This window comes from Macaca nemestrina, chromosome 12 (genome assembly GCF_043159975.1).
Source record: "Macaca nemestrina isolate mMacNem1 chromosome 12, mMacNem.hap1, whole genome shotgun sequence".
Classification (NCBI taxonomy): Eukaryota; Metazoa; Chordata; class Mammalia; order Primates; family Cercopithecidae; genus Macaca; species Macaca nemestrina.
Window position 1 is genome coordinate 37,180,945 of NC_092136.1, and position 27,715 is coordinate 37,208,659.

The following is a 27,715-nucleotide window of genomic DNA, read 5'->3' on the forward strand; positions in this document are numbered from 1 at the left end:
CTCATTGTGGTTTTGATTTGCATTTCTCTGATGGCCAGTGATGATGAGCATTTTTTCATGTGTCTGTTGGCTGTATGAATGTCTTCTTTTGAGAAATGTCTGTTCATATCCTTTGCCCACTTTTTGATGGGGTTGTTTGTTTTTTTCTTGTAAATTTGTTTGAGTTCTTTGTAGGTTCTGGATATTAGCCCTTTGTCAGATGAGTAGATTGCAAAAATTTTCTCCCATTCTGTAGGTTGCCTGTTCACTCTGATGGTAGTTTCTTTTGCTGTGCAGAAGCTCTTTAGTTTAATGAGATCCCATCTGTCAATTTTGGCTTTTGCTGCCGTTGCTTTTGGTGTTTTAGACATGAAGTCTTTGCCCATGCCTATGTCCTGAATGGTACTACCTAGGTTTTCCTCTAGGATTTTTATGGTATTAGGTCTAACATTTAAGTCTCTAATCCATCTTGAATTAATTTTCGTATAAGGAGTAAGGAAAGGATCCAGTTTCAGCTTTCTACTTATGGCTAGCCAATTTTCCCAGCACCATTTATTCAATAGGGAATCCTTTCCCCATTTCTTGTTTTTGTCAGGTTTGTCAAAGATCAGATGGCTGTAGATGTGTGGTCTTATTTCTGAGGACTCTGTTCTGTTCCATTGGTCTATATCTCTGTTTTGGTACCAGTACCATGCTGTTTTGGTTACTGTAGCCTTGTAGTATAGTTTGAAGTCAGGTAGCGTGATACCTCCAGCTTTGTTCTTTTGACTTAGGATTGTCTTGGAGATGCGGGCTCTTTTTTGGTTCCATATGAACTTTAAAGCAGTTTTTTCCAATTCTGTGAAGAAACTCATTGGTAGCTTGATGGGGATGGCATTGAATCTATAAATTACCTTGGGCAGTATGGCCATTTTCACGATATTGATTCTTCCTATCCATGAGCATGGTATGTTCTTCCATTTGTTTGTGTCCTCTTTGATTTCACTGAGCAGTGGTTTGTAGTTCTCCTTGAAGAGGTCCTTTACATCCCTTGTAAGTTGGATTCCTAGGTATTTGATTCTCTTTGAAGCAATTGTGAATGGAAGTTCATTCCTGATTTGGCTGTTTGTCTGTTACTGGTGTATAAGAATGCTTGTGATTTTTGCACATTAATTTTGTATCCTGAGACTTTGCTGAAGTTGCTTATCAGCTTAAGGAGATTTTGGGCTGAGAAAATGGGGTTTTCTAAATATACAATCATGTCATCTGCAAACAGGGACAGTTTGACTTCTTCTTTTCCTAACTGAATACCCTTGATTTCTTTCTCTTGCCTGATTGCCCTAGCCAGAACTTCCAACACTATGTTGAATAGGAGTGGTGAGAGAGGGCATCCCTGTCTTGTGCCAGTTTTCAAAGGGAATTTTTCCAGTTTTTGCCCATTCAGTATGATATTGGCTGTGGGTTTGTCATAAATAGCTCTTATTATTTTGAGGTACGTTTCATCAATACCGAATTTATTGAGCGTTTTTAGCATGAAGCGCTGTTGAATTTTGTCAAAAGCCTTTTCTGCATCTATTGAGATAATCATGTGGTTCTTGTCTTTGGTTCTGTTTATATGCTGGATTATGTTTATTGATTTGCGAATGTTGAACCAGCCTTGCATCCCAGGGATGAAGCCCACTTGATCATGGTGGATAAGCTTTTTGATGTGTTGCTGAATCCGGTTTGCCAGTATTTTATTGAGGATTTTTGCATCGATGTTCATCAGGGATACTGGTCTAAAATTCTCTTTTTTTGTTGTGTCTCTGCCAGGCTTTGGTATCAGGATGATGTTGGCCTCATAAAATGAGTTAGGGAGGATTCCCTCTTTTTCTATTGATTGGAATAGTTTCAGAAGGAATGGTACCAACTCCTCCTTGTACCTCTGGTAGAATTCAGCTGTGAATCCATCTGGTCCTGGACTTTTTTTGGTTGGTAGGCTATTAAGTATTGCCTCAATTTCAGAGCCTGCTATTGGTCTATTCAGGGATTCAACTTCTTCCTGGTTTAGTCTTGGAAGAGTGTAAGTGTCCAGGAAATTATCCATTTCTTCTAGATTTTCCAGTTTATTTGCATAGAGGTGTTTATAGTATTCTCTGATGGTAGTTTGTATTTCTGTGGGGTCGGTGGTGATATCCCCTTTATCATTTTTTATTGCGTCGATTTGATTCTTCTCTCTTTTCTTCTTTATTAGTCTTGCTAGCGGTCTGTCAATTTTGTTGATCTTTTCAAAAAACCAACTCCTGGATTCATTGATTTTTTGGAGAGTTTTTTGTGTCTCTATCTCCTTCAGTTCTGCTCTGATCTTAGTTATTTCTTGCCTTCTGCTAGCTTTCGAATGTGTTTGCTCTTGCTTCTCTAGTTCTTTTAATTGCGATGTTAGAGTGTCAATTTTAGATCTTTCCTGCTTCTCTTGTGGGCATTTAGTGCTATAAATTTCCCTCTACACACTGCTTTAAATGTGTCCCAGAGATTCTGGTATGTTGTATCTTTGTTCTCATTGGTTTCAAAGAACATCTTTATTTCTGCCTTCATTTCGTTATGTACCCAGTAGTCATTCAGGAGCAGGTTGTTCAGTTTCCATGTAGTTGAGCGGTTTTGATTGAGTTTCTTAGTCCTGAGTTGTAGTTTGATTGCACTGTGGTCTGAGAGACAGTTTGTTATAATTTCTGTTCTTGTACATTTGCTCAGGAGTGCTTTACTTCCAATCACGTGGTCGATTTTGGAGTAAGTACGATGTGGTGCTGAGAAGAATGTATATTCTGTTGATTTGGGGTGGAGAGTTCTATAGATGTCTATTAGGTCTGCTTGCTGCAGAGATGAGTTCAATTCCTGGATATCCTTGTTAACTTTCTGTCTCGTTGATCTGTCTAATGTTGACAGTGGAGTGTTGAAGTCTCCCATTATTATTGTATGGGAGTCTAAGTCTCTTTGTAAGTCTCTAAGGACTTGCTTTATGAATCTGGGTGCTCCTGTATTGGGTGCATATATATTTAGGATAGTTAGCTCTTCCTGTTGAATTGATCCCTTTACCATTATGTAATGGCCTTCTTTGTCTCTTTCGATCTTTGATGGTTTAAAGTCTGTTTTATCAGAGACTAGTATGGCAACCCCCGCTTTTTTTTGTTCTCCATTTGCTTGGTAAATCTTCCTCCATCCCTTTATTTTCAGCCTATGTATGTCTCTGCGTGTGAGATGGGTCTCCTGAATACAGCAGACTGATGGGTCTTGACTCTTTATCCAGTTTGCCAGTCTATGTCTTTTAATTGGAGCATTTAGTCCATTTACATTTAAGGTTAAGATTGTTATGTGTGAACTTGATCCTGCCTTTATGATATTAACTGGTTATTTTGCTCATTAGTTGATGCAGTTTCTTCCTAGCATCGATGGTCTTTACATTTTGGCATGTTTTTGCAATGGCTGGTACTGGTTGTTCCTTTCCATGTTTAGTGCTTCCTTTAGGGTCTCTTGTAAGGCAGGCCTAGTGGTGACAAAATCTCTAAGCATTTGCTTATCTGTAAAGTATTTTATTTCTCCTTCACTTATGAAACTTAGTTTGGCTGGATATGAAATTCTGGGTTTAAAATTCTTTTCTTTAAGAATGTTGAATATTGGCCCCCACTCTCTTCTGGCTTATAGAGTTTCTGCCGAGAGATCTGCTGTTAGTCTGATGGGCTTCCCTTTGTGGGTAACCCGACCTTTCTCTCTGGCTGCCCTTAAGATTTTTTCCTTCATTTCAACTTTGGTGAATCTGGCAATTATGTGTCTTGGAGTTGCTCTTCTCGAGGAGTGTCTTTGTGGCGTTCTCTGTATTTCCTGGATTTGAATGTTGGCCTGCTCTACTAGGTTGGGGAAGTTCTCCTGGATGATATTCTGAAGAGTGTTTTCCAACTTGGTTCCATTTTCCCCCTCACTTTCAGGCACCCCAATCAGACGTAGATTTGGTCTTTTTACATAATCCCATACTTCTTGCAGGCTTTGTTCATTTCTTTTTCTTCTTTTTTCTTTTGGTTTCTCTTCTCGCTTCATTTCATTCATTTGATCCTCAATCGCAGATACTCTTTCTTCCAGTTGATCGAGTCGGTTACTGAAGCTTGTGCATTTGTCACGTATTTCTCGTGTCATGGTTTTCATCTCTTTCATTTCGTTTAGGACCTTCTCTGCATTAATTACTCTAGCCATCAATTCTTCCACTTTTTTTTCAAGATTTTTAGTTTCTTGCGCTGGGTACGTAATTCCTCCTTTAGCTCTGAGAAATTTGATGGACTGAAGCCTTCTTCTCTCATCTCGTCAAAGTCATTCTCTGTCCAGCTTTGATCCGTTGCTGGCGATGAGCTGCGCTCCTTTGCCGGGGGAGATGCGCTCTTATTTTTTGAATTTCCAGCTTTTCTGCCCTGCTTTTTCCCCATCTTTGTGGTTTTATCTGCCTCTGGTCTTTGATGATGGTGATGTACTGATGCGGTTTTGGTGTAGGTGTCCTTCCTGTTTGATAGTTTTCCTTCTAACAGTCAGGACCCTCAGCTGTAGGTCTGTTGGAGATTGCTTGAGGTCCACTCCAGACCCTGTTTGCCTGGGTATCAGCAGCAGAGACTGCAGAAGATAGAATATTTCTGAACAGCGAGTGTACCTGTCTGATTCTTGCTTTGGAAGCTTCCTCTCAGGGGTGTACTCCACCCTGTGAGGTGTGGGGTGTCAGACTGCCCCTAGTGGGGGATGTCTCCCAGTTAGGCTACTCAGGGGTCAGGGACCCACTTGAGCAGGGAGTCTGTCCCTTCTCAGATCTTAACCTCCATGTTGGGAGATCCACTGCTCTCTTCAAAGCTGTCAGACAGAGTCGTTTGAGTCTGCAGAGGTTTCGGCTGCGTTTGTTATTGCCCTGTCCCCAGAGGTGGAGTCTACACAGACAGGCAGGTTTCCTTGAGCTGCTGTGAGCTCCACCCAGTTCGAGCTTCCCAGCAGCTTTGTTTACTTACTTAAGCCTCAGCAATGGCGGGCGCCCCTCCCCCAGCCTCGCTGCTGCCTTGCAGGTAGATCAGAGACTGCTGTGCTAGCAATGAGGGAGGCTCCGTGGGTGTGGGACCCTCCCGGCCAGGTGTGGGATATGATCTCCTGGTGTGCCTGTTTGCTTAAAGCGCAGTATTGGGGTGGGAGTTACCCGATTTTCCAGGTGTTGTGTGTCTCAGTTCCCCTGGCTAGGAAAAGGGATTCCCTTCCCCCTTGCACTTCCCAGGTGAGGCAATGCCTCGCCCTGCTTCAGCTCTTGCTGGTTGGGCTGCAGCAGCCGATCAGCACCAATCGTCAGGCACTCCCCAGTGAGATGAACCCAGTACCTCAGTTGAAAATGCAGAAATCACTGGTCTTCTGTGTGGCTCGTGCTGGGAGTTGGAGACTGGAGCTGTTCCTATTCGGCCATCTTCTGGTCTCGAATTCTTGACCTCAAGTAAATCTCTGCTTTTATCAAATTTTCTATTGACCATACTATCACAACTCTTCATTACAATAAATAGGAAAGAGAATTTTCACTGTAAGTACAGGTTATTACATGATGTTTTCATTCAGTTCCCTGACTGTATAATCTATTAGTCTATAAACTTTGTAAACACAGAGGTTATATCTGATTAGCTCCTACTTTAACTTTAGTGTTTAGGATAGTGCCTAGTATAAAGCAGCCTCTCTCAAAATATTTTTTTGAATAAATTAGCACAAAATGAAAACACATTTTTGTTTTTCCCTTTTCCAAAAAAATCATATTATCATTAACAAAGTTGTATTATTACAGACTGATATTTATGATATAAAAATGGACTAGTTCCAGATAACTCAGTGTTTTAATGGCACTTACTAAAATGAGGTTTTATTTACCATATATGAGTATTTTCACTTTTACTGTATCATTTCTCATAGCTCTAATATGCTTTTCATATCATAATCTTTCTGAAAGTACTTACATTGTTCCTATTGTGCACCTTCACATAATTTCTACTTAATGCCAAAGTGTTATTTCTGCAAGTTTACAAGGTAGGATGCACAGACAGAAAAGGTAGCTTGAAGGAAGATTCCCAGTTATGCCTCAAATTCATGAGCTTCCAAATTCTAGATTACTATTGCAAACTACTCCCTGAGCCTCAGTTTCCTTATTAATTAGAAGAGGTTTTCTGACTAGATAATTTCTAGGATGCTCTCCAGTCCCAACCCCTCATTTTTAGCATGAATTTTAGATTTGCTTATAAATAAAAAGTATCACTTCTCACTGCTTTTCTTTCCAGTACAGGAGACAGAAAATAATACGTAGGTAAAGAATTACAGAAAGGATACGGTGGAGACATAATAGTGAGTACGGAGTGGTTAAAGGAACACCAGACAGAAGATGAATTTAATATCAGCATGCTGGTATAAACTCTTTCAGGGGGGAAGAAATGAAATATTTTATGTTCATATAACCACAAGAATTCTCCTCTTAAACTTGCATAAAGAAATCTCAATAGTAAGTTCTAAGGGCCCTGAGATATGTGGCTTAAAAAATTAAAGGCTAGACAGCTCTTTATATTTCATTATGATAACTAGGTAGAATATAGTCTTATTTAATTATATCATAAAACAATTGCTACATGATCTGTAAATACTAAAGATCTAAATGAATTTATAATTAAGTTTTACTTTTTAAACTATGGATAATATTAAGAAAGAGACAGCCAATATCAGGTTCTATTTATAAGTTACACAAATATTCCTTTTTAAAAAACTTCTTAAAATTTACTTAAGTAATTTAATAGGAATCACTGGAAACAAATCTTAATAACATTTGGTAAATAAAAATGATACAGGGTTTCAGACAGTCCAACAAGATGAAGAATTTATCATTGGAATTCTGTTAAATAACTGCAGGAGTTATATTTCTGCCTTGGAAAACTTTCATCATGGAACACAGCTGTGAAACAACTTTGGCTTCAAACAGAAAGGCTATAATAAAGTGCCTCCTAGCTAGAGTTAGGTTCAAGAGGTTTATGGTGGTGAATAGCGAAATAGCAGAAAAGATGAAATGTTTCAATAAGCCCCTCAGGCTGATTTAGTTAGCATTCACAAAGTGGAATAACCTATACATCATATACCCTTTGTTAGTTGGTTGTTTGGAATAGATATATGAGTCACTGGATTTTATTTTAGCATTTGGGCAATGCAATTCTCCTTTTGCCCACAATATTAAAATGCAGAAATGTGAAACTAAGAGAAGTAATGTCAGATCTTATACAGGGTGCTTATCAACCATTGTGATGGATCAAGAAATCCTTTCACTCATCATTTCATGTTTCACCTTGGTAGGCACAAATGATAAATTATCTTGTGTAAAATAAAAATCTACTATAATACAAATTAGTAAACTACAGTATACTCTTTTAAAAATTGTATTTGGGGGAGAGGTTTTGAAGGGGAGAAGCTTGCACAAGCAAAAGAAAGCTGATATTAAAGAAAGACAGGCAAGATTCTATCCTGCATGATTTCAAGTACAAATGAACCCCTCTGGGAGTCTGGGGGATTAATGCACACACACATGTGCATGAGTGCACACACACAAACACATGCACACACGTAAATATAATTTTTTCTCTTAGACACTGTCGAGAACTAATGAGGCTACCTGCAACGATGCTGGCAAGCTGCTGGGTTCTGGTGATGGGGTAGATGCTGCGTGCCTGAACAATTGCTGAAGCGATTTTCCTGGCATGCTTCTCCTCCCCATATGTTCTTAGGATAGATGCAAGTGCCGGTTGATCTAAAGCATTCACAACATCAGCAGCAGTGGGCATGTCAGGGTACCTACGCACAAGAAGAGCCAATTAGTTCACTGACGTCAGTTTTCATTGACAAGAGGTGAAACTTCAGAGTACTGAGACATAAAGTCAGACATATACACATAGTCTAGGAGAACTGAGGTTTTAAAGTCAGAGACTGAAACACTAAACAAATGAAATAGACTTTCTATTTCAAATACCCATCATTATGGCAAATGGTGATGGTTTGTAACATTCATCAAGGTCAAGGCAGCAGGAAGTTAAAATATTATAATAACCTTAAACTTATAATTCACAAAGAAATGTTTATTGTTCCTGTGTATTTTTCTTGAACTAAAACACTGAAAAATGGTTAAATTTAAGTTGTTCAAAATTTAAATTACTGCTTGAATGTTTTTTTCAGTATAGAAGATAAAAGGTTTGCAGATGATATTTAAACAAGGCTAAATCTCAATAACTTGACTAAATCTGAGGCTGTAAAATATCTGATTACCTGTGAAGACACAAATTAAACTTAGAAAATCTATTTAAAAAAAAGATACTGCTGGTCAGTTTCCCTCACAAAAACTCATACAACCTTAATGGCAATAATGCATATTATTCAAATGTTTAACAATATTTGGTCATTCATCCATAACAAAGGTCACAATATGACAAAACCAGGTAATCAATAAGCAGTATTGAACAAGCCTAGATAGTAATTTTAGGTGGAGGAGGAATAAAAATTACCAACCTCTGGTCAAATAGAATAAATTATAGTCAGACACAGCATTTACTCTGTTCAGACCATTCCTGTTTACCTTAGGGAAATGGGCCAAAGAATTCTAAGTGATGAGCTAATTGTGACCTTACATATTAGAAAAATAGCTTTGCTAATGGTGCAGTTACTGCTCTTACAGTTAATATGTTGGATTGATTGTTGGTAACATACTGTGAGGATCTGTAAGTAACAACGGTATGGTAGCTTTAAGAACTGAGGGTCCAACCAGAGTGGGGCTGCCAAGAAACACCTGAAACTCTCCTTAAAAATACTAAAATATACATTGTTAACATGCCTAGTGCCTCCAGGAGAAAATCTTTTTGCTGTCTTTGGCTTGTCCCTAGATTTGTCATGACTTTCATCTCTTCTGATGTCTCTTTGTCTCTTTTTTTCATCCATAGCTCGCTTTTCAGATTTTTTTTTTTTTTTTTTTTTTTTGAGACGGAGTTTCACTCTTGTTGCTCAGGCTGGAGTGCAATGGTGGATCTTGGCTCATTGCAACCTCCGCTTCCTGGGTTCAAGCGATTCTCCTGCCTCAGCCTCCCGAATAGCTTACAATAATTGTTTTTATGTCAGTCTGCCATTAAACTCACAGAACAATGAACGTCTTATAAGGTAGCCCTATTTCTATCTCAGTAGGCTTTGCTTCTTCAGCTTTCAGGATGAAGATCTGGTTTTTGGAGTTCAATTGATCTGGATTAGAATCCTGGCCTTTTTACTCATATTGAGTAAGATTTTTAACCTATTAGAGCCTCAATTTTTAACCTGTGAAATGAAAGTAACAATTCTTAACTCACAGAACGGTTTGGATAATTATTGGTGCATGCAATTGCAAAACAGAAATATAATGCCTACAATATAAAAGATGCTCAATGCGTGCCACTGTCCTTTAGATCTTCCCCATTCATAAATTTGCAAAGCATAATTTGTGGCTTAAATGACAAAATCCCTGCTAAACCTGACCTATTTGTGAATTCAACTGCTTAAACCAGCGAGCATCTGAATGAACTGTGTTAATGACGTAAAATTTAGAAATTTATCCATGGGATACAGTCCAGCTTTACCAAGAGAATTTTATGATGAGTATAGATGTACTTAGCAGTTTTTAATGATATTTTTCTATCTTTAAATAAGAAAATTAAAAAGCATTTTGTTCCATACACATAATTTTACTTTAAACAAGTAATTGGACAATACACATAATTTTATTTTACTCTTATATTAACAATGATTGATGGTGTAGAAGTTTCCATAGTGCTAAAGTGCAAAAGGTGCAACACTGGAAGGTTTGGCAAGCTGCTAGGCAGCTTCAGAATAGGCATTCATGTGGTAAATGAGTCAAGATCCAAGAGCTGCCCCCCAACTAATAGATTTGATCTTGTCAGTCCTCCAGAGTTCACTGACTTACAGTGACTAAACTTAGAAAGAAAATATAAACACAAGTGATAATTAATTACCTTCTAGTGAAGACTATAACTGCCAACAGAACTAGACTCTCGAATTCTTGAAGCTATGAATTTCTTTCTATGGCTTCTACATGAGAAACCTTACTATAATCTGAAAGCTGCTGTTGAAATTAGAATCAGCAAAGAATAAATTATGTTTTTTAAGACTCCAGTGTTAAATGACAACTGGTTAAGGAAGCCTCTTGCATCCATCTTCATCACAGGGATAATCTCCCTTCAGGAACTAACAGGCCATATTTTTTTGGCCTGGATTAGCCAAGGCAAACATATACCACTTGGATTAGCATTGCACGTGTTTGAATCTATGACTTTTCTTCTTCAATGAATTCATGTGAATCAACTCCCCCTTTTCAAATGTTAAATACTTTCTTCAGAGCTGTTAAAATCTTTGATTAAGTTACAGACTATACCATCTACCCGAAAGCCATTCAACATTTTAAGATATATTTACTCAATTCTAATTTCATCCATTAGGTATTAATTTAAGAGTTTAATTCTCAGTGTCAACGTTATTTTCAGGCTCTTGGGAAAACCACAGGCACCCTGATTCACAAACTACAATTTGCTGATAAGTCTTTAAATTAACAATATGGGATTTACTACTAGTAACTAGAAGTTTGGTTCATTGTATTTCAGAAATTGGCTTGATGTTTTATTACCTCTGCACAACCACCTCCATCTCCACACATGAGACTATATTTCACTTTTACTATTAGTTAGTTGTTTTAAAAGTATTTTTATTATTTTCTTTTATCATTACATTCTTCATTCTGTGAATGCCAACAACATGTGCAAAAGAAGGTATAACATTTAGGAACAACAGAGTCCCAACAAATATAGGTCACAAGCCAAGTTAACAGGTTGTATCACAACATAAGGGAAAAGGCTATATGTGAATAATTACCACAAAACAAAGCAGTTTGTGGTGGGGCATGATATGAGAGAGAAAAACCACAGTTAAGTTTTACAGGTATAGGCTGTCCATTCCCTAGGTCAGTATTGAGAATAGACACAGGTCCTAATCTAAGCTTTTAACATTAATTTAGACAATTAATATAAAGAAATTGTTGGCCGGTAATGGTGGCTCATGCCTATAATCCCAGCACTTTGGGAGGCTGAGGCAGGTGGATCACATGAAGTCAGGAGTTCGAGACCAGCCTGGACAATATGATGAAAATTCGTCTCTACTAATACAAAAACAATTAGCCAGGCATAGTGGTACATGTCTGTAATCCCAGCTACTCAGGAGGCTGAGGCATGAGAATGGCTTAAACTCGGGAGGTGGAGGTTGCAGTGAGTTGAGATCATGCCACTGCACTCCAGCCTGGGTGACAGAATGAGACTCTGTCTCAAAAAAAAGAAAGAAAGAAAGAAAGAAAATAATTTTTTCTATACTTTCCTAGAATATGATTGTTTTTGTGTTATTTAATCTATTTGAATAATGGAGAATAAATGTTGGTATTTCCAGGAAGAGGAAGTATAGAGGATATCTTATTATAGTACTGTGTTTGATATCATATCATAAATTACAGTTTTTCTGGAGAAGGTTCAAAGTGATTGTATAAGACAGGACAAAACACACTTACTGACTCTAAGATCTTGCCTTTTTTTTTTGTATTCTAAAAGAGGATGCCTTAAATATATATAGTTCTTTTTGCTTCTCACAAGAGGCATAGTTGGGCATGAATAAAAATGAAATAGTTATTGCAGTATCGTGATATTTACTGACATTGGTTAACACTCTAAAACCCATATTGTATAAGTAAAAAAGATAATCAGTATGAAAGTTATACTCTTCACTATTTTGTGTAAAGGCAGTAATTGTTTTTCTTTAAAAATCCTAAATCCAGAGAAATACTGATGTGTATAATGAGTATCAAACAAACTGGTTTATTATGTATTGGTAGTTTTAGGTGTAGGCATGTAATGGAAATTCTGTAGTCTTAAAAAAAATAAATTCAGAGTGTTTTTGACAAATTGATTTCTTGTTGTGAGAAGTGCTTTATGAATACTCACCTGCCACCATCCATTCTCATGTCCAAGGGGCCATCTTTCCGAAGGGAAAAACCTCTTTCAGGAGTATCAAGTTGCATGGAGGAACACCCAAGATCCATAAGAACTCCATCAAAAGTTCCTGGCTGCACCCCAGCTTTCGTTAATAAGGCTTCTGCCTGGCTGAACTGGCCCAGCACAGCTCGGATTTGTTTACTGTGAGTAAACCCAGGAGATAGAGAAAACACTTCTGTTAGATAAAAGTCTTTCTAAAGTCTATGATCAATGGATAGGAGCACATTCCATTATTACATTATTTAACTAATATATATTTACCGAGTGCTTAGTGTTGTATAAAGACATGGATATGGAAACTATACATCTTCGGTCTCAAACACCAGAGCTAGTTTAATGGAATTTTATTACTGCTGATAAACACAATTTATTGTGTATCTTTGTGAAGGGATACAATATATTCATAAGTTAGAAAAATTCCTTTGTCAAACCAGGTCTTTCATATTTTCTTAAAAAATTCTTACATCTATGGGTAGAGAAAGAAGCATATGTCATTCTATCAAAAAAATAACAAGTAAGCCAATTTAAATACAGTAAATAATATAATATAAATCATAAAAAAGATGTCAAATATGTTCAAACCAATCATTTTAGCTTTCTCCATGTTTTTCCTATAATTTAGAATATGGTGCTATGCAGCTATAAACTTGAGGAATGAAACTGTGACTAAAATAAACCTTCTTGCAGAAGGGATTATCTCTCAGCAGGGATTCTGAAGTGAATGGAGCATTCAGAACCAACAGACAGGCAGGAGTTGGGATCACCTCGCAGCTATACTAATTCTTCCTACACAAAGTGAGATGCTGCCTTCACGGTTCTTTAGAAGCCTTAAGGCAACTAGCATGCATTTTGGAAGGTGAATGGGAAGAGAAAATTGGGCAATACTCTCAAGACGTCATTCCTTCTGTCTAAAGGTGTGTAGAGTGAGTTTGGATTTCAACAGTGTTGGATAATTTACATTGATGATATTTACTTATATGTATGTTGTTTAAGGTGAACTTCACAGCTCAATAGTAATTTTTTAATAAAATTCCGATGGAGAAAGTAATTGAATATCTGCTATGGGTCAGGCATGATGTTATTTGGAGTGTACATAAAGATTAATAAAGCATGACTTTCTGTGCTTTGAGCTGAGAGGAAAAGACGTACAAACAGTTTACAAAATACTCTGATGGGTGCCACTAACAGAATGATGAACAAATTGCCCTGTTCTTATTTGAAAAATAAAAATGCTGCTCTTTTCTGAATGTGTTCCAGTCTGCCTATGTCCCTAGATTTGAATTCCACGATGATCAGCAAGAATAAAGTAAATTCTTGCTCCCCTTGTTCTAGTTATATTAATAGAGCTCAAGATGAAATTAGTTTTAGAATTTATTTGACACTGTTGACTTACACTGCCTAAATCCCTTTAGTCTTTTTCATGTACACTGCTGCTAAGCCTACTTCCTCCATACTGTACTTGGGCAGTTTTGCTATTTTTTTAATGTAAGTATAATTTTTGGCTTATGCATTTTCTACAGTCCTTTTAGGATTCACAAATTATCTTCAACTACAAAAATCTTCATACTGCAGCAAAAGCCTATAACAAATCACTACTGTCCAGTCTTAATTCCTTAGACATTATAGCTATTATCCTGCTTACAGCTAATGTACTTGTAAAATAAACATAAGATCTTATAGAGGATGTTTGCATTCTTGGATGTCCTCAAGCTTAGCTGTTTAACAGAAAATATTCATATAGTTTCAGAACTCACTATGAGTAAATAACGAAGTTGTAATAATCATTGTGGTACAAAGCTCAACATTATAATGTACAAGTACGAAAGTATAAAAAAAAATGATGCACCACCACAAAATAAATGTGTTTAAGACAGTTTTCTGACGCTATATCAGTTATGTGTTTCTAGAACTGAATTGTTCTCAGAGTAAAGGAAACATCCATGAAGTTTTCTGACCAGTTGTTAAAAAGTCAGCCACAACTTTAGACTCTGCTCTTTATCTCATATATGCAATTATGTCAAGGCTAATTGTCCTAGATAGGCAGATTACATGCCCACTTTTCCCTCACTCACTCCCCTTCCATTGCTCTCTTCTTTCTTTTACTTCTTCTTTTCCTCCATTCTTCATTTTTCCTTTCAAGCTTTAATTTTCAGTATTTTTGCACGTGCATTTAACAAGTGTTAAAAGTAACAGAAAAGTATCATCCTATGTTCTCCAGGATGGAAGCAGAATGTTGCTTGTGATCCAGAACAACTGCTAAATGAGAATGCTTTCTCAATCCAACCCCAATAAAAGTAAAGGGACGCAGCAGTAGAATGCAAACAATATCTTGGTTGTAGGCAGCCATTTCTGAGGTTCTCTGACTATAATAAGTATTGTTAATACCGACACTGGCAAGTCATTTGCACTGGTAGTACAAGTTATGAATCTATTTTGCTATAAATGACTAAGGTGCTCTAGTATATACCTAAGACTGGTGATATAAGAATGGCTACCACTCACTGTGTACTTATTAGAATTGAACATGGAACATGTAACTTCATCATTCTTCTAATGGCATACAATCTAATAAGAGGAGTTAAGAACAAACAGCTTCACAAATTATAAAGTCAATCCACTCACAAGGTTGAGCATCCTGTAGTTAATAAGTGCTCATCCATCTTGGCTAATACTAGCACTGGAAACACAGAAATAACAGAATATTGCTATTGAAAGGCAACTCACAAGTCAATTATTACTATCACATAACTGATATTTGAATTTTTCCCATATCCAACATCACTGCTAGGTGAGTGGACAGAAAGGAAAGTAATTGTTTTAACTACCTCCTGTATATACCATTGGTGAGAGAGGGCTTCCAATTCTAAGTCTGTGAAGATGGGCAAACACAGGATTTCATTTGACCCCACACTGGCCAGAAGAAACAAAAGTTTGTTTTATTTTATTTATTTTTTTAATTTTATTTAACTTTTAAGTTCGGGGTATATGTGCAGGTTTGTTATATAGGTAAACTTGTATCATGGGGGTTTGTTGTACAGGTTATTTCATTATCCAGGTATTAAGCCTAGTATCCATTAATTATTTTTCCTGATCCTCTCCTTCCTCCCACCCTCTCCACTCTGGCAGGCCCCAGTGTGCGTTGTTCCCCTCTATGTGTCCATGTGTGTTCATCATTTAGTTCTCACTTAAAACCACGAGCATGTGGTATTTGGTTTTCTGTTCCTGCGTTAGTTTGCTAAGGATAATGGCCTACAGCTCCATCCATGTTCCTGCAAAGGACATGTTCTCATTCTGTTTTATGGCTGCTTAGTATTGCATGGTGTATATGTACCACATTTCTTTATCCAGTCTACCACTGATGGACATTTAGGTTGATTCCATGTTTTTGTTATTGTGAATAATGCTGCAATGAACATACGTGCACATGTGTCTTTATAATACAACAATTTACACTTCTTTGGGTATATACCAGTGGTGGGATTGCTGGGTTGAATGGTATTTCTGACTTTAGGTCTTTGAGGAATCATTACACTGTCTTCCACAATAGTTGAACTAATTTACACTTCCACTAACAGTGTATAAGCATTCCTTTTTCTCTGCAACCTCGCCAGCATCTGTTATTCTCTGACTTTTAAATAATAGCCATTCTGAATGGTGTGCGGTGGTATCTCATTTGTGGTTTTGATTTGCATTTCTCTAATGATCAGTGGTGTTGAGTTTTTTTCCATATGGTTTGTTGGCGGCATGCAAGTCTTCTGAGTCAAAAGTTTATTAATCACATATATTCCCCTCCCAGCCAAAGGGAAGAAGCCATTACTTGCCATACTGGGTCACATAGGGGTTGCACTCAGGAAGAGAGTGGAAAACCAGGGGCTGTGAGAAGCAGATTTTAAGAGGTTGGGTTGCCCCCTAGTTCCCAGAAGAATGTGATTGGTTTGTTTGGATAATCCCTTGAGCTGGCAGGAATTGAACCTGCTAATGAGGGATAAGCAAAAATTATGCCTGATCCCTTTGATAGAAAGGGTTGTTTGGCTAGGTAACTTTATCTGCAAGAATATAGTGGGGAGAGGAACTCGTGGCTAGGCTATTTGAGGAAAAATTAATTTCTTTATATATACTAAAAACATAAATTATAGCTCCTTCCACACCACCACAATGGTGCACATGGGTGTCCTGGCTGATGCTCTCAAGAGCATCAACAATGCCAGACAGAGAGGCAAACACCAGGTTCTTATTAGGCTGAGTTCCAAAGTTATTGTCAGGTTTCTCACTGTGATGATGAAGCATGATTACATTGGCGAATTTGAAATCACTGATGATCATAATGCTGGGAAAATTGTTGTGAACCTCACAGGCAGGCTAAACAAGTGTGAGGTGATCCCTCATCACTAAACAAGTGTGGAGTGATCAGCCACAGATTTGATGTACAACTCAAAGATCTAGAAAAATGGCAGAATAATCTGCTTCCATCCTGCCAGTTTGGTTCCATTGTAATGACAACCTCAGCTGGCCTCATGGACCATGATGAAGCAAGAAGAAAACACACAGAGGAAAATCCTGGGATTCTTTTTCTAGACATGTAATACATATTTACAAATAAAATGCCTTATACACACACATACACACACACACACACACACACACGCATTGTCTCTCTCTATATATATATACACACACACACATATATGTTTACACATATATATATACATATAGGTGTGTGTGTGTATATATATGCGCACACATATAAAATGTGGAGAGTACATATATATGCACAAACACATATATACATAGTGTGTGTGTGCGTACATACTACTTGTTCTGGAGAATCCTGGCAGACATAATATCTCAGGTACTATTTGATATTAATATAAGAGTAAAATAAAATTATGCCTGTTTTCTAGTGAACTCCACTTAAGTAAAACAGTACTTTCCCCAAAAGTTAAGGAACACATAATAACTGGGCCTTAATCTGGGGTGTTACACCACAGTCCTTAGTTCACATTTGAACATTTTCAGTAACAGGAACTCACTACTGTTTTGTTAAACAGTTCTTTTTTACTTGATAGCTATTTTATCACTACTTCTATAACTTTTGTCCCTAGTATTCCCCTATGTCAAACAAGTTGAAAACCTATTTCCCAGAGCAGCTGTTCATACATGTACTGTTAGCTACTGTAAAGGATATTTGTTGGCTACCTTAGTTTCCAATCTGTCAATTCCAAAAGGAACTCATAATTTCAGTTAAATATTTTGGGAAAGATCGATCATATCCATGATAGTTTATACATCAACTTGGCTAAGCTTTCATGCCCAGTTATTTAATCAGACCCTAATTTATGTGTATTTTGTAAATATTTGTAATATCTACAATCAGCTGACTTTAATTAAAGGCAATTATCCTTAATAATGTAGATATGCCTCATCCAATCAGCTGAAAGCCCTGAAGTTTCCCAGAGGAAGAAGAAAATTCTGCCTCAAGACCACGACATCAGCTTCTACCAGATAGTTTCCAGCCTACTGGACTGTCCTACAGATTTCACATATGTCAGACTCCGCAATCAGGTGAGTCAACTCCCTGAAATAAATTTCTTCATGTAATAAGATATCATATATATATATATGTGATATATATGCATTTATCTACTTCCTATTGATTCTGTTTCTCCTAGTAGTCTAACAGATACAATATCTCTGCTCAAGAGGTAGATTTTTGATTAGCTACACTACTTTGTGTACATTATCCAAATGGCCCACTATAATTGGTTCAGAAATTGGCAAAAGTCACAACTCTAGCCAGTGAGATACAAGAGATACTTCCTGGGGTCAGGGGAAAGAAGATTCTTCTTTTTTCCAGCAAGCTACTGGGGAAAGAAGGTTTTTCTAACACTTGCTTGATATGAAAGAAGCAGCACATAGCTCTGATGACTACGAGTAAACCAGCAGCTAAATTGTCCCAAAGAAGGAGAGAATAGCAGCCAATTTTGGCCAACATTATAGAAAGCAAAGTAGAGAGAAAGATTAACCAAGCCACTGAATTGAGCCTCACCTAAAATACAACATACTCTTGAAGTTTTAAGTTATAAGAATCCATAAATTATCTTTGTTGCTGAAAACAGTTTGATGGGTTATTATTTTACTTGTAATTGAAAACATGCTAAGTACTATAGCTATCATGTTCTTTAAGTCTTCTTTACTCCAAACCAGGGGCGTACAATCTTTTGGCTTCCCTGGGCCACTGGAAGACGAAGAATTGTCTTGGGTCACATATACAATACACTAAGACTAAGGATAACTCACGAGCTAAAAAAAAATCACAAAAAATCTCATAATGTGTTATGAAAGTTTATAAATTTGTGTTGGGCCACATTCAAAGCTGTCCTAGGCTGCATGTGACCCTTGGGCTGCGGGTTGGACAAGCTTGCTTTAAACCATGTCCATTCTCATACTGCTATAAAGAACTGCTCAAGCCTGGGTAATTTATAAAGGAAAGAGATTTAGTGGACTCACAGTTCTCCTGATTGTAAGGAAATTTATAATTATGGTGGAAGACAAAGGGGAAGCAGGCACCTTCTTCACAGGGTGGGAGGGAGGATGGAGTGAGTACAAGCCAGGGAAATGCCAGATGCTTATAAAACCATCAGATCTTGTGAGAGCTCACTCACTATCACCAGAACAGCATGGGGAAAACCACCTACAAGACCAGATTCCTTCACCTGGTCCTGCCCTTGCCAAATGGAGATTATGGAGATTACAATTTGAGGTGAGATTTGGATGGGGACAAAAGTAGCAATGTAGGGCAATTCCAATGCACAAGAACTTCTAAAGTTTCTGACTGTGCCCTGTTTTCGAATATACTATTAGCCAAGGCAAGTCAAATAGCTCAGTTTAGATTCAAGGGCTATAGTAACAAACTTCACCTCTTGATGGAAAGCGTTGATGGACATCATGAAAGGAATGCATACAGAAAACAGACAAATTCTAGGGAGCATTTTTGTAAATAATATATCATACTCTTTTCATATTTAGCAGTTAATTTGTAATAAGGAAGGAGAAAGTGTACTTTTTTCCTCTAATCTAGATTCACTTCTGCTGATTGAGACTTTTTATTGTTATAAGGTAGCTTCTTTTTAAACGCATTAAGAGAAACATACAGTGTTGGTTGGTGATTGACAGTACAACTCATAAGTAGACTTAAGGGCAAGGTTCCAGTGCCAGGAATATAAATCTGGGTAGAAACCAAACAGAAGACTGTGGCAAAGGGATCTGTCAAAGGTGAATACGTGATAATCTGGGAGAAAGCAGTATGTTAGCAGTAAGGGTTCTATAAGAAGATAATGTGTATAGACCTAGTCATGTTAGCAACAAGTAATACTCTGAAAGCATTATCTTTACTAACCATTGTCCTTCCTTCCCTTCAAGAAACATTTTTTTAAAAATTGATTTAGTCATTCATTTGTAGCTCATACATTGACTTTAACAAAATATATTTTAGAAATAATAAAACACAATTATATTTCTCTGTCTCAGTAACCCTTTTAAAATTTATTCAGTGAAGTAATCTTTCCCTGTTCTGGAATAACAATCCAGCAGGTCCCAAACCTTTACCACTCACTCATATGTAATAGTCCCATGGCCACTGAGTTGCAGACAGAGTCAGCTCAGGAGTTAAGACTGTCCAGTGCTCAACTATAAAAACAAACAACAAATAAATATTTACTGAGCTACTACTAAAATGTCAGGCACTTTTCTAACCACCTGAGATATAAAGAAAATAAAGTACCAATGATTGTAGAACTTATATTCCAGGAAACAATAAAAATCAATACATTTGGAAACATCTATTTCTGTTTACAGCAGTTTAACTTGATCAGACCAACTCTTCAACAGAACAAAACTAGAAAAGCTAGATAAGACAATTATAATTACCCATTTGAAGGAATCAGAGAGCTATAAAAACAGCTAAGACCTGAGGGAAAAAAGAAAAGTGAAAACAGGTGAGCCCAACATTGGAGCAGGTATTCCACTAATGGCCTACTTATTTGCAAGTGGATGCTGAGAGCTGAAGAAACCAAGAACTTTCGGCGGCTTCATAGGATACAGGAGATAAATATTAGAATTCAGGACCCATCCACGTGGATATGACCAGGAAATAGCCCTAGAATTTCAGTTGGGGTGCTAAAGGGCTAAAACTGGGATTAAACTAGTAGAAGGGTCAACAAAAAATAGATCATTATACAAGTACTGAAATTCAGTTTCCAATCAACTCAAGCCTTATTGCATTAGAGTAACATAGTCTTAGATGAATTGCCTGCCAGAAGTAACATTAAGTGGTATCTGGAGGAAGACACCTTCAAGACTCTCAAATTATCTCCATAATTTTTTAAAAACAATGTGTGAAATAAAATAAAAATTACTAGACAGACACAGGGATAAGAACACATACCAAGCTTAAGGAATATATGATAGAAACGGACATACAGAATACAGAATAGAGTTATCAAAACGGACTATAAGATAACTGGTTAATATACTCAAGGAAACAGAGGACAAACTAGATAATTTTATCCCAGAAATGGCTCTATAGAAAACAGTTAAATAAAATAAAAATCAGACCAAATGGAAAACAGAAAAGTATAATCATCAAAATTAAGAATTCAATAGATGCGCTTAAGAGTAGCTTACAAATAGCCAGAGAGAATTAGGGACATGAAAGACAGTTCATTAGAAACTATTCAGATTGAGGAAGAGATTGGAAATAATTTGGAAGACACACACACATACACAAAAAAAAAAAGAGCAAAAGAGACATGGTGAGAAAACCTAACATACATATGACTGGAATTCCAAAAAAAAAAAAAAAAAAAAAGGAAATAAAGAATGGAGTAAAAGCAATATTTAAAAACAACGGCCAAGCTTTCCAAAATGATTCAAGATTTCAAACCACAGATTAAAGAAATACAATAAACTACAAAGAAGATAAACATACATACAAAAGCAAAAATGCAAAACTAGGACCATCCATAGTAAAATTTGAAAAGACAACGGGAAATAAAATTACTAAGGAACAGCCAGAAGAAAAAAGATACATTACACTCAAGGGAGCAACAGTCAGAACTCAAACAATGGAAGCCGGAAGACTAACAATCAAATTTCCATCAAAAATTAAAGGCAGATAGAGATATTCTCAGCTAAAGAAAATTGAGTTAGTTCACCTGCAAGAGACCTATATAAAAGAAATATTAAAAACAGTTTTCTTCCGGCAGAAGAAAATAATCACAAATACAACCAAAGTAATGAATAACGGGAAAAAAAGCAATGGAAAGTGTAAATATATGCTAATTCCAGATTAATACAGACTGTACAAAACAATACTTTTTTGGGAGTTCAATACATATGTAGAATTAAAATATATGGTAGTGGCACAAAAGGAAAGAGTAGAATTAATGTAGTTAACATGATCCAAGGTCCTTGCAATTACAATGTCCTGGAAGAGGGAAAATTACTATTTACTAATTTATGTTAGCCTTTCCTGTTTTGTTTTGTTTTGTTTTGTTTTTGAGACAGAGTGTCACCCTGTCGCCTAGGCTGGAGTGCAATGGCGTGATGTCGGCTCACTGCAACCTCTGCCTCCCAGGCTCAAGAGATTCTCTGCCTCAGCTTCCCGAGTAGCTGGGATTATAGGCATGCACCACGATGCCCGGCTAATTTTTTGTATCTTTAGTAGAGATGGGATTTCGACATGTTGGCCAGGCTGGTCTTGAACCCCTGACCTTGTGATCCGTCTGCCTTGGCCTCCCAAAGTGCTGAGATTATAGGCATGAGCCCCTGCACCTAGCCATGTTAGTCTTTCCTAAGACAATCATGTGGGTTGTGATCCCAAAGAAACCTCAAAATGAATAAAATAATGTATAACAAATAAGAAAGCAGATGATGAAATGGACTAATTTTTAAAAGACAAGAAAGGAGAGAAAAAGGAACATAGAACAGGTTGAACAAATGGAGAACAAACAGAAACATGGTGGGTAGATTTAAACCCAAATACATAAGAAATTACACCAAGTATTACTTAAGTAAATAATTAAAAGACAAAGGAGTATCAGATTGAATTTTAGCAATCAAATTATAGACTGCCTATAAATAACACAATTCAAATGTTAGTATCAAAAAAAGGTGAAAGTAAGAAGACAGAAATAGATGTCATGCAAATATTAAACAAAGGAAAGATGGTGGAGCTACACCACCATCTTTGTATTATCAAAATACAATTCACCAGGTCATCATAACCCTGACACAAAATTCAAGAAAGACATTACATGATAAACTAAAGGTCAGTCAGACACAGTAGCTCATGCCTGCAATGCCAGCACTTTGGGAGGCCGAGGCAGAAGCATTGTTTGAGCTCAGGACTTTGAGACCATCCCGGGCAACATGGCAAGACCCTGTCTCTTTCAAAAATACAAAAAAATAGCCAGACACGGTAGTGTGTGCCTGTGGTCCCAGCTACTTAGGAGGCCGAGATGGGAGGATCGCTTGGGTCTGGGGAGCGGAGGTTTCAGTGAGGAGCCAAGACTGTACCACTGCACTCAAGCCTGGGTGACAGAGCAAGACTCTATCTCAAATAACAAGAACAACAAACCTAAAGGCCAATCTCTCTCATGGATAAAACAAAGTAATGAAAATTAACAAAATATGTACAAACCAAATTCAACAGCCTATACAAAAGATGATATTATCAGGTTGACATCCACATGGCAAGATCTAAGTATGCAGTACTGAAGACAGGACAGAGGTGAGAACTGAAGAGAGCTTTTGTAATTGCCTTAGAATAGTAAGACTTAGTAAAGGTTTATTAAATGAATATATAACAAATTTTTTAAATGGAAGAATTCTTTGGTCTTAGATTTAGGTCAACACCCTCAGGAGACAGATATCTAATACTAAAAGAAATATCAAATAAAAATGTGATTTTCTCAAATACAAGGCCTAGAGGTTTCATTACTCTTGGGCCCTCATGGGGAAGTTTATTTACTTTAATATTATAAAACAGATTAGAAAATGAATAAGAAAGAATTTTTAAAAGAAAATTTCCTTGGTGAGAACTGCTTTATCCCTTGATTTTTTAACATTTAATTTTATTCTTTTTACATGATGTTCAAATGCTGAATCCTTTATTCCACATAATTGTCACATAAAAATATCTACTTCCTCTGTGCTTAAATTCCACTGCCCCAGTGTGTGCCTGCTTCTGACACCCACGCGAATTCTCTCTCATATAAAGTCTATACAATGCTTGGTGATAATTTCTCCTTCTAGACACCCATAGAGATTTTTTGGGTTGTTGTTTCTGTACAAGTTTATAGGGCAGACGTGAAATTTTGTTACAAGTATATAATGCATATCCTTAAGTCAGGGCATTTCGCGTGTCCAGCACCAGAGTACATTTTTTTAAAAACTATACTCACTTTATTCTGCAATCAAACACTGAATTTATTCCTTCCAACTATATGTTTGCACCCTTTAACCCACTTCTCTTCATCCTCTCTCCTCCGCAACGCAGTTACCTTTCCTGGTCTCTGTTATCTTTCCACTCAACCTCTATATGATCAAAATTTTTAATTCCTACATATAAGTGAGAACATACAATATTTGTCTTTATGTGCCCAGCTTATTTTAATTAAGATAACGACCTCTAGTTCTATCCACATTACTTCAAATGACATGATTCCATTTTATTTGTTTTTTTGTTGCTGTTGTTTGGTTTTTTGTTTGTTTGTTTGTTTGTTTGTTTTTTTGAGAACGAGTCTTGCTCTGTCAGCCAGGCTGGGGGGCAGTGCTGACTCACTGCAACCTCCATCTCCCGGGCTCAAGCAATTCTCCTGCCTCAGCCTCCCAAGGAGCTGGGATTACAGGCGTGTGCTACCTTGCCCGGCTAATTTTTGTATATTTAGTAGAGATGGGGTTTCACATTGTTGGCCAGGCTGGTCTCGAAATCCTGACCTCAGGTAATCTGCCCGCTTTGGCCTCCCAAAGTGCTGGGATTACAGGTGTGAGCCACCACGCCTGGCCAATTTCATCCTTTCTTAAGGTCAAATAATATTTCATTATGTATATACATACATTTTCCTTATCCATTTATCTGCTGATGAACACTTAGGTTGATTCCATATCTTTGCTATTGTGAATAGCACTGTGATAAATATACCAGTACATGTATCCCTTTGATATACTAATTTCTTTTCATTAGGTAGATACCCAGCAGGGGTATTGCTGGATTGAATGGTAATTCTATTTGTAGTGTTTGAAGAAATCTCCTTAGTGTTTTCTGTTACGGCTGAATAGTTGTTAAATATTTTCTCCCATTCAATAGGTTGTCTCTTCACTCTATTGATTATTTCTTTTGCTGTGCAGAAGCTTTTCAATTTAATTCCCATTTATTTATGTTCGGGTTTGTTGACTGTACTTTTGAGGTCTTTGTTACAAATTATTTGCCTAAACCAAGGTACAGGAGTTTTCTTCTAGCCTTTTTAATAGTTTCAGCTCTCACGTTTAACTTAATTCATACTGAGTTGATTTTTATATATGAAGAGAGACGGGTCCAGTTTCATTCTTCTGCATATGGCTATCCAATCTTCCTATCACCATTTACTGAACAGGGTATACTTTCTCCTACAGCTCTGTCAAAGATCAGCTGGCTGTAAATATATGGCTTTATTTCTGAGTTCTCTATTTTGTTCCATTGATCTATGTGTCTAGTTTTATACTAATACCAGGCTGTTTTGGTTTTGTAACATGTTTTCAAGTCAGTTTTCAAGTCAGGTAATGTGATGCCTCTAGCTTTGTTCCTTTTGCTCAAGATTGCTTCAGCTATTCAAGCTCTTTATGGTTCCATATGAGTTTTAGAATTGTTTTTTTCTAATTCTGTGCAGAATGACATTGGTGTTTGATACAGATTGTAGTGAATCTGTAGATTGCTTTGGGCAATATGGTCATTGTAATGATATTAGTTCTTTAGATCCATGAGCATGGGATGTTTATCAATTTGTTTGTGTCATCTTCAATTTATTTCATGAGTGTTTTGCAGTTTTTCTTATAGAGATCTTTCAGCTCCTTGGTTAAATTTATTCTTAGGTATTCATTTTTTTCTAGCTATTGTAAGTGGGATTGCCTTCTCGATTTGTTTTTCAGTTAGATCACTACTGCTGTATAAAAATGTTACTGACTTTTGTATGCTAATTTTGAGTCCTGAAACTATACTGAATTCATTTATTAAATCTAAAAGGTTTCTGGTGGAGTCTTTAGCTTGATCCAGATATAAAATGATATGATCAACAAAGAAGAATAATTTGACTTCCTTTTTTCCCATTTGGATGACTTATTTCTTTCTCTTGCCTGCTTACTCTGGGTAGGACTTCCAGTACTATGTTGAAAGGCAGTGGTGAATGTGAGCATCTTTGTCTTTTAACAGTTCTTAGAGGAAAGACTTTCAACTTCTCTTTATTCAGTATGATGTTAGCTGTGGGTATGTAATAGATGGCACTTAGTATTTTAAGGAATGTTCCTTCTATGCCTAGATTTTTGAGAGTTTTTATCATGAAGGGATGCTGAATTTTACTAAATGTTGTTTCTGTGTATATTAAGATTAATATATGGCTTTTGTACATCATTCTGTCGATGTGATGTATTATGTTTATTGATCAGTGTATATTGAATCATTCTTGCATTCCAAGTATAAATCTCACTTAATCATGGTGAATCTTTTTGATGTTTTTTGCATTATCTGCTAGTATTTTCTTAAGAATTTTTGCATCTATGCTAATTAGGGATGCTGGTCTGTCGGCTGTTTTTTTTTTTTTTTTTTTTTTGGATCTTTGTCTGGTTTTGATGTCAGGGTAATTCTGATCTTGTAGGATTAGTTGGGGAGAATTATGTCCTCTTTGATTTTTTGGAATAGTGCTAGGGAAATTTGTGCTAGTACTTCTTTGTGTTGGCAGAATTCAGCTATGAATCCATATAGTCCTGGGCTTTTCTTTGTTGAGAAACTTTTTATTACTGACTCAACCTTGCTACACATTACTGGTCTGTTCAGGATATCTACTTCTTCCTTGTTCAATCTCAGGTTGTATGTTTCTCAGAATGTATCCATTTCTTCTAGGTTTTCTAGTTTGCAAGCATAAAGTTGTTCATAAGTCTCTAATGATCTTTTTTTTATTTCTGTGTTATAAGTTGTAATGTCTCCTTTTTCCTTTCTGGTTTTATTTGGGTCTTTTTTTCTTGGTTAGTTGAACTAGTGGCTTATCAATTTTGTTTATATTTTTGAAGAATCAACTTTTTGTTTCACTGATCCTTTATATTATTTCTTTAATCTCTTACTTAGCTTCACTTTGATCTTTTTATATATTTTCTTCCACTAGTTAGGGGTTTGGTATGTTCTTGTTTTTCTAGTTCATTGAGGTGCATTATTAGATTGTCAATTTGTAATCTTTCTGATTGTCTGATGTAAGCCATATATTGCTATAAACTTCCCTTTAAGGACTGCTTTTGCTATATCCCAAAAGTTTTGGTATGTAGTGTTTCCATTTTTATTTGCCTTAAGAAATTTTTTGATTTCCATCTTAATTTCTTCATTGATCCAATGGTCATTCAGGAGCATGTTGTCTAATTTCCCTGTATTTGTATCATTTCCAAAGTTCCTCTTGGTATTGATTTCCAGTTCTATTGTGGTCTGAGAAGACATTTGATATGATGTTGGTTTTCAAAAATTTGTTGAGACTTGTTTTGTGGCCTAGCATATGGTCTATCCTAAAAAAATAAAAAAGAATCATTTACTGATGATCTCTTTATCAATATGTAATGACTTTTTTGATTGACTTATTTTTTACTGTTTTTGACTTAAAGTCTGTTTTATTTGATATAAGTAGCTAATTCTAGTCATTTTTGGTTTCTTTTTGTGTGGAACATATTTTTCATCCCTCTACTTTTAGTTTATATATTTATTTCTTTTTTTAACAAAAAACTTTTATTTTAGCTTCAGTGGTACATGTGCAGATTCGTTATATAGGTAAACTCGTGTCACAGGGGTTTGTTGAATAGATTGTTTGTCAACCAGGTACTAAGCCTAATATCTAATAATTACATTTTTCTGCTCCTTTTTCTCCTCCCACCATCCACCCTCAAGTAGGACACAGTGTCTGTTGTTCCTTTTGTGTTCATGAGTTCTCATCTTTGAGCACCCATTTATGAGAACGTGCAATATATTTCTTTACTGGTTTCTTGTAAGCAGTATATAGTTGGTTCATTTTAAAATCCATTCACTCATTCTATATCTTTTAAGTGGAGAATTTAATCTCTCTATGTACAAGGTTATTATTGATATGTGAGGCTTCATTCAACACATTGTTAATAGTGTTCTACTTGTATTATATATTTTTGATTTTTTTTTTCTTATTATTTGTTGTTCCAGTTTGGTGGATTTCTATAGTGGTACTATTTGAATCCTTTCTCTTCTTCCTCTGTGTGAGTGGTTTACTAGTTGAGCTTTACACATTCATATTTTCATGATGGTAGATGTTGTCCTTTCACATCCAGGATTAGGACTCTTGAGCACTTCTTGCAGGGCTGCTCTAGGGGTAACAAAT

At 36.5% G+C, this 27,715-nt stretch overlaps 1 protein-coding gene across 6 annotated transcripts in view; it reads right to left on the reverse strand.

The window, feature by feature from the left end:
• Positions 1–27,715, reverse strand: part of LOC105471466 (methyltransferase 15, mitochondrial 12S rRNA N4-cytidine) — a 258,987-nt gene that overhangs the window by 58,773 nt on the left and 172,499 nt on the right. For all 6 annotated transcript variants that reach the window (XM_071074945.1, XM_071074942.1, XM_071074944.1 and 3 more), the window contains 2 exons: positions 12,030–12,221; positions 7,634–7,812 (listed from right to left, as the gene is read on the reverse strand). In XM_071074945.1, the coding sequence (XP_070931046.1) occupies positions 7,634–7,812; positions 12,030–12,221 (371 nt within the window). The remainder of the gene's footprint in view (positions 1–7,633; positions 7,813–12,029; positions 12,222–27,715) is intronic.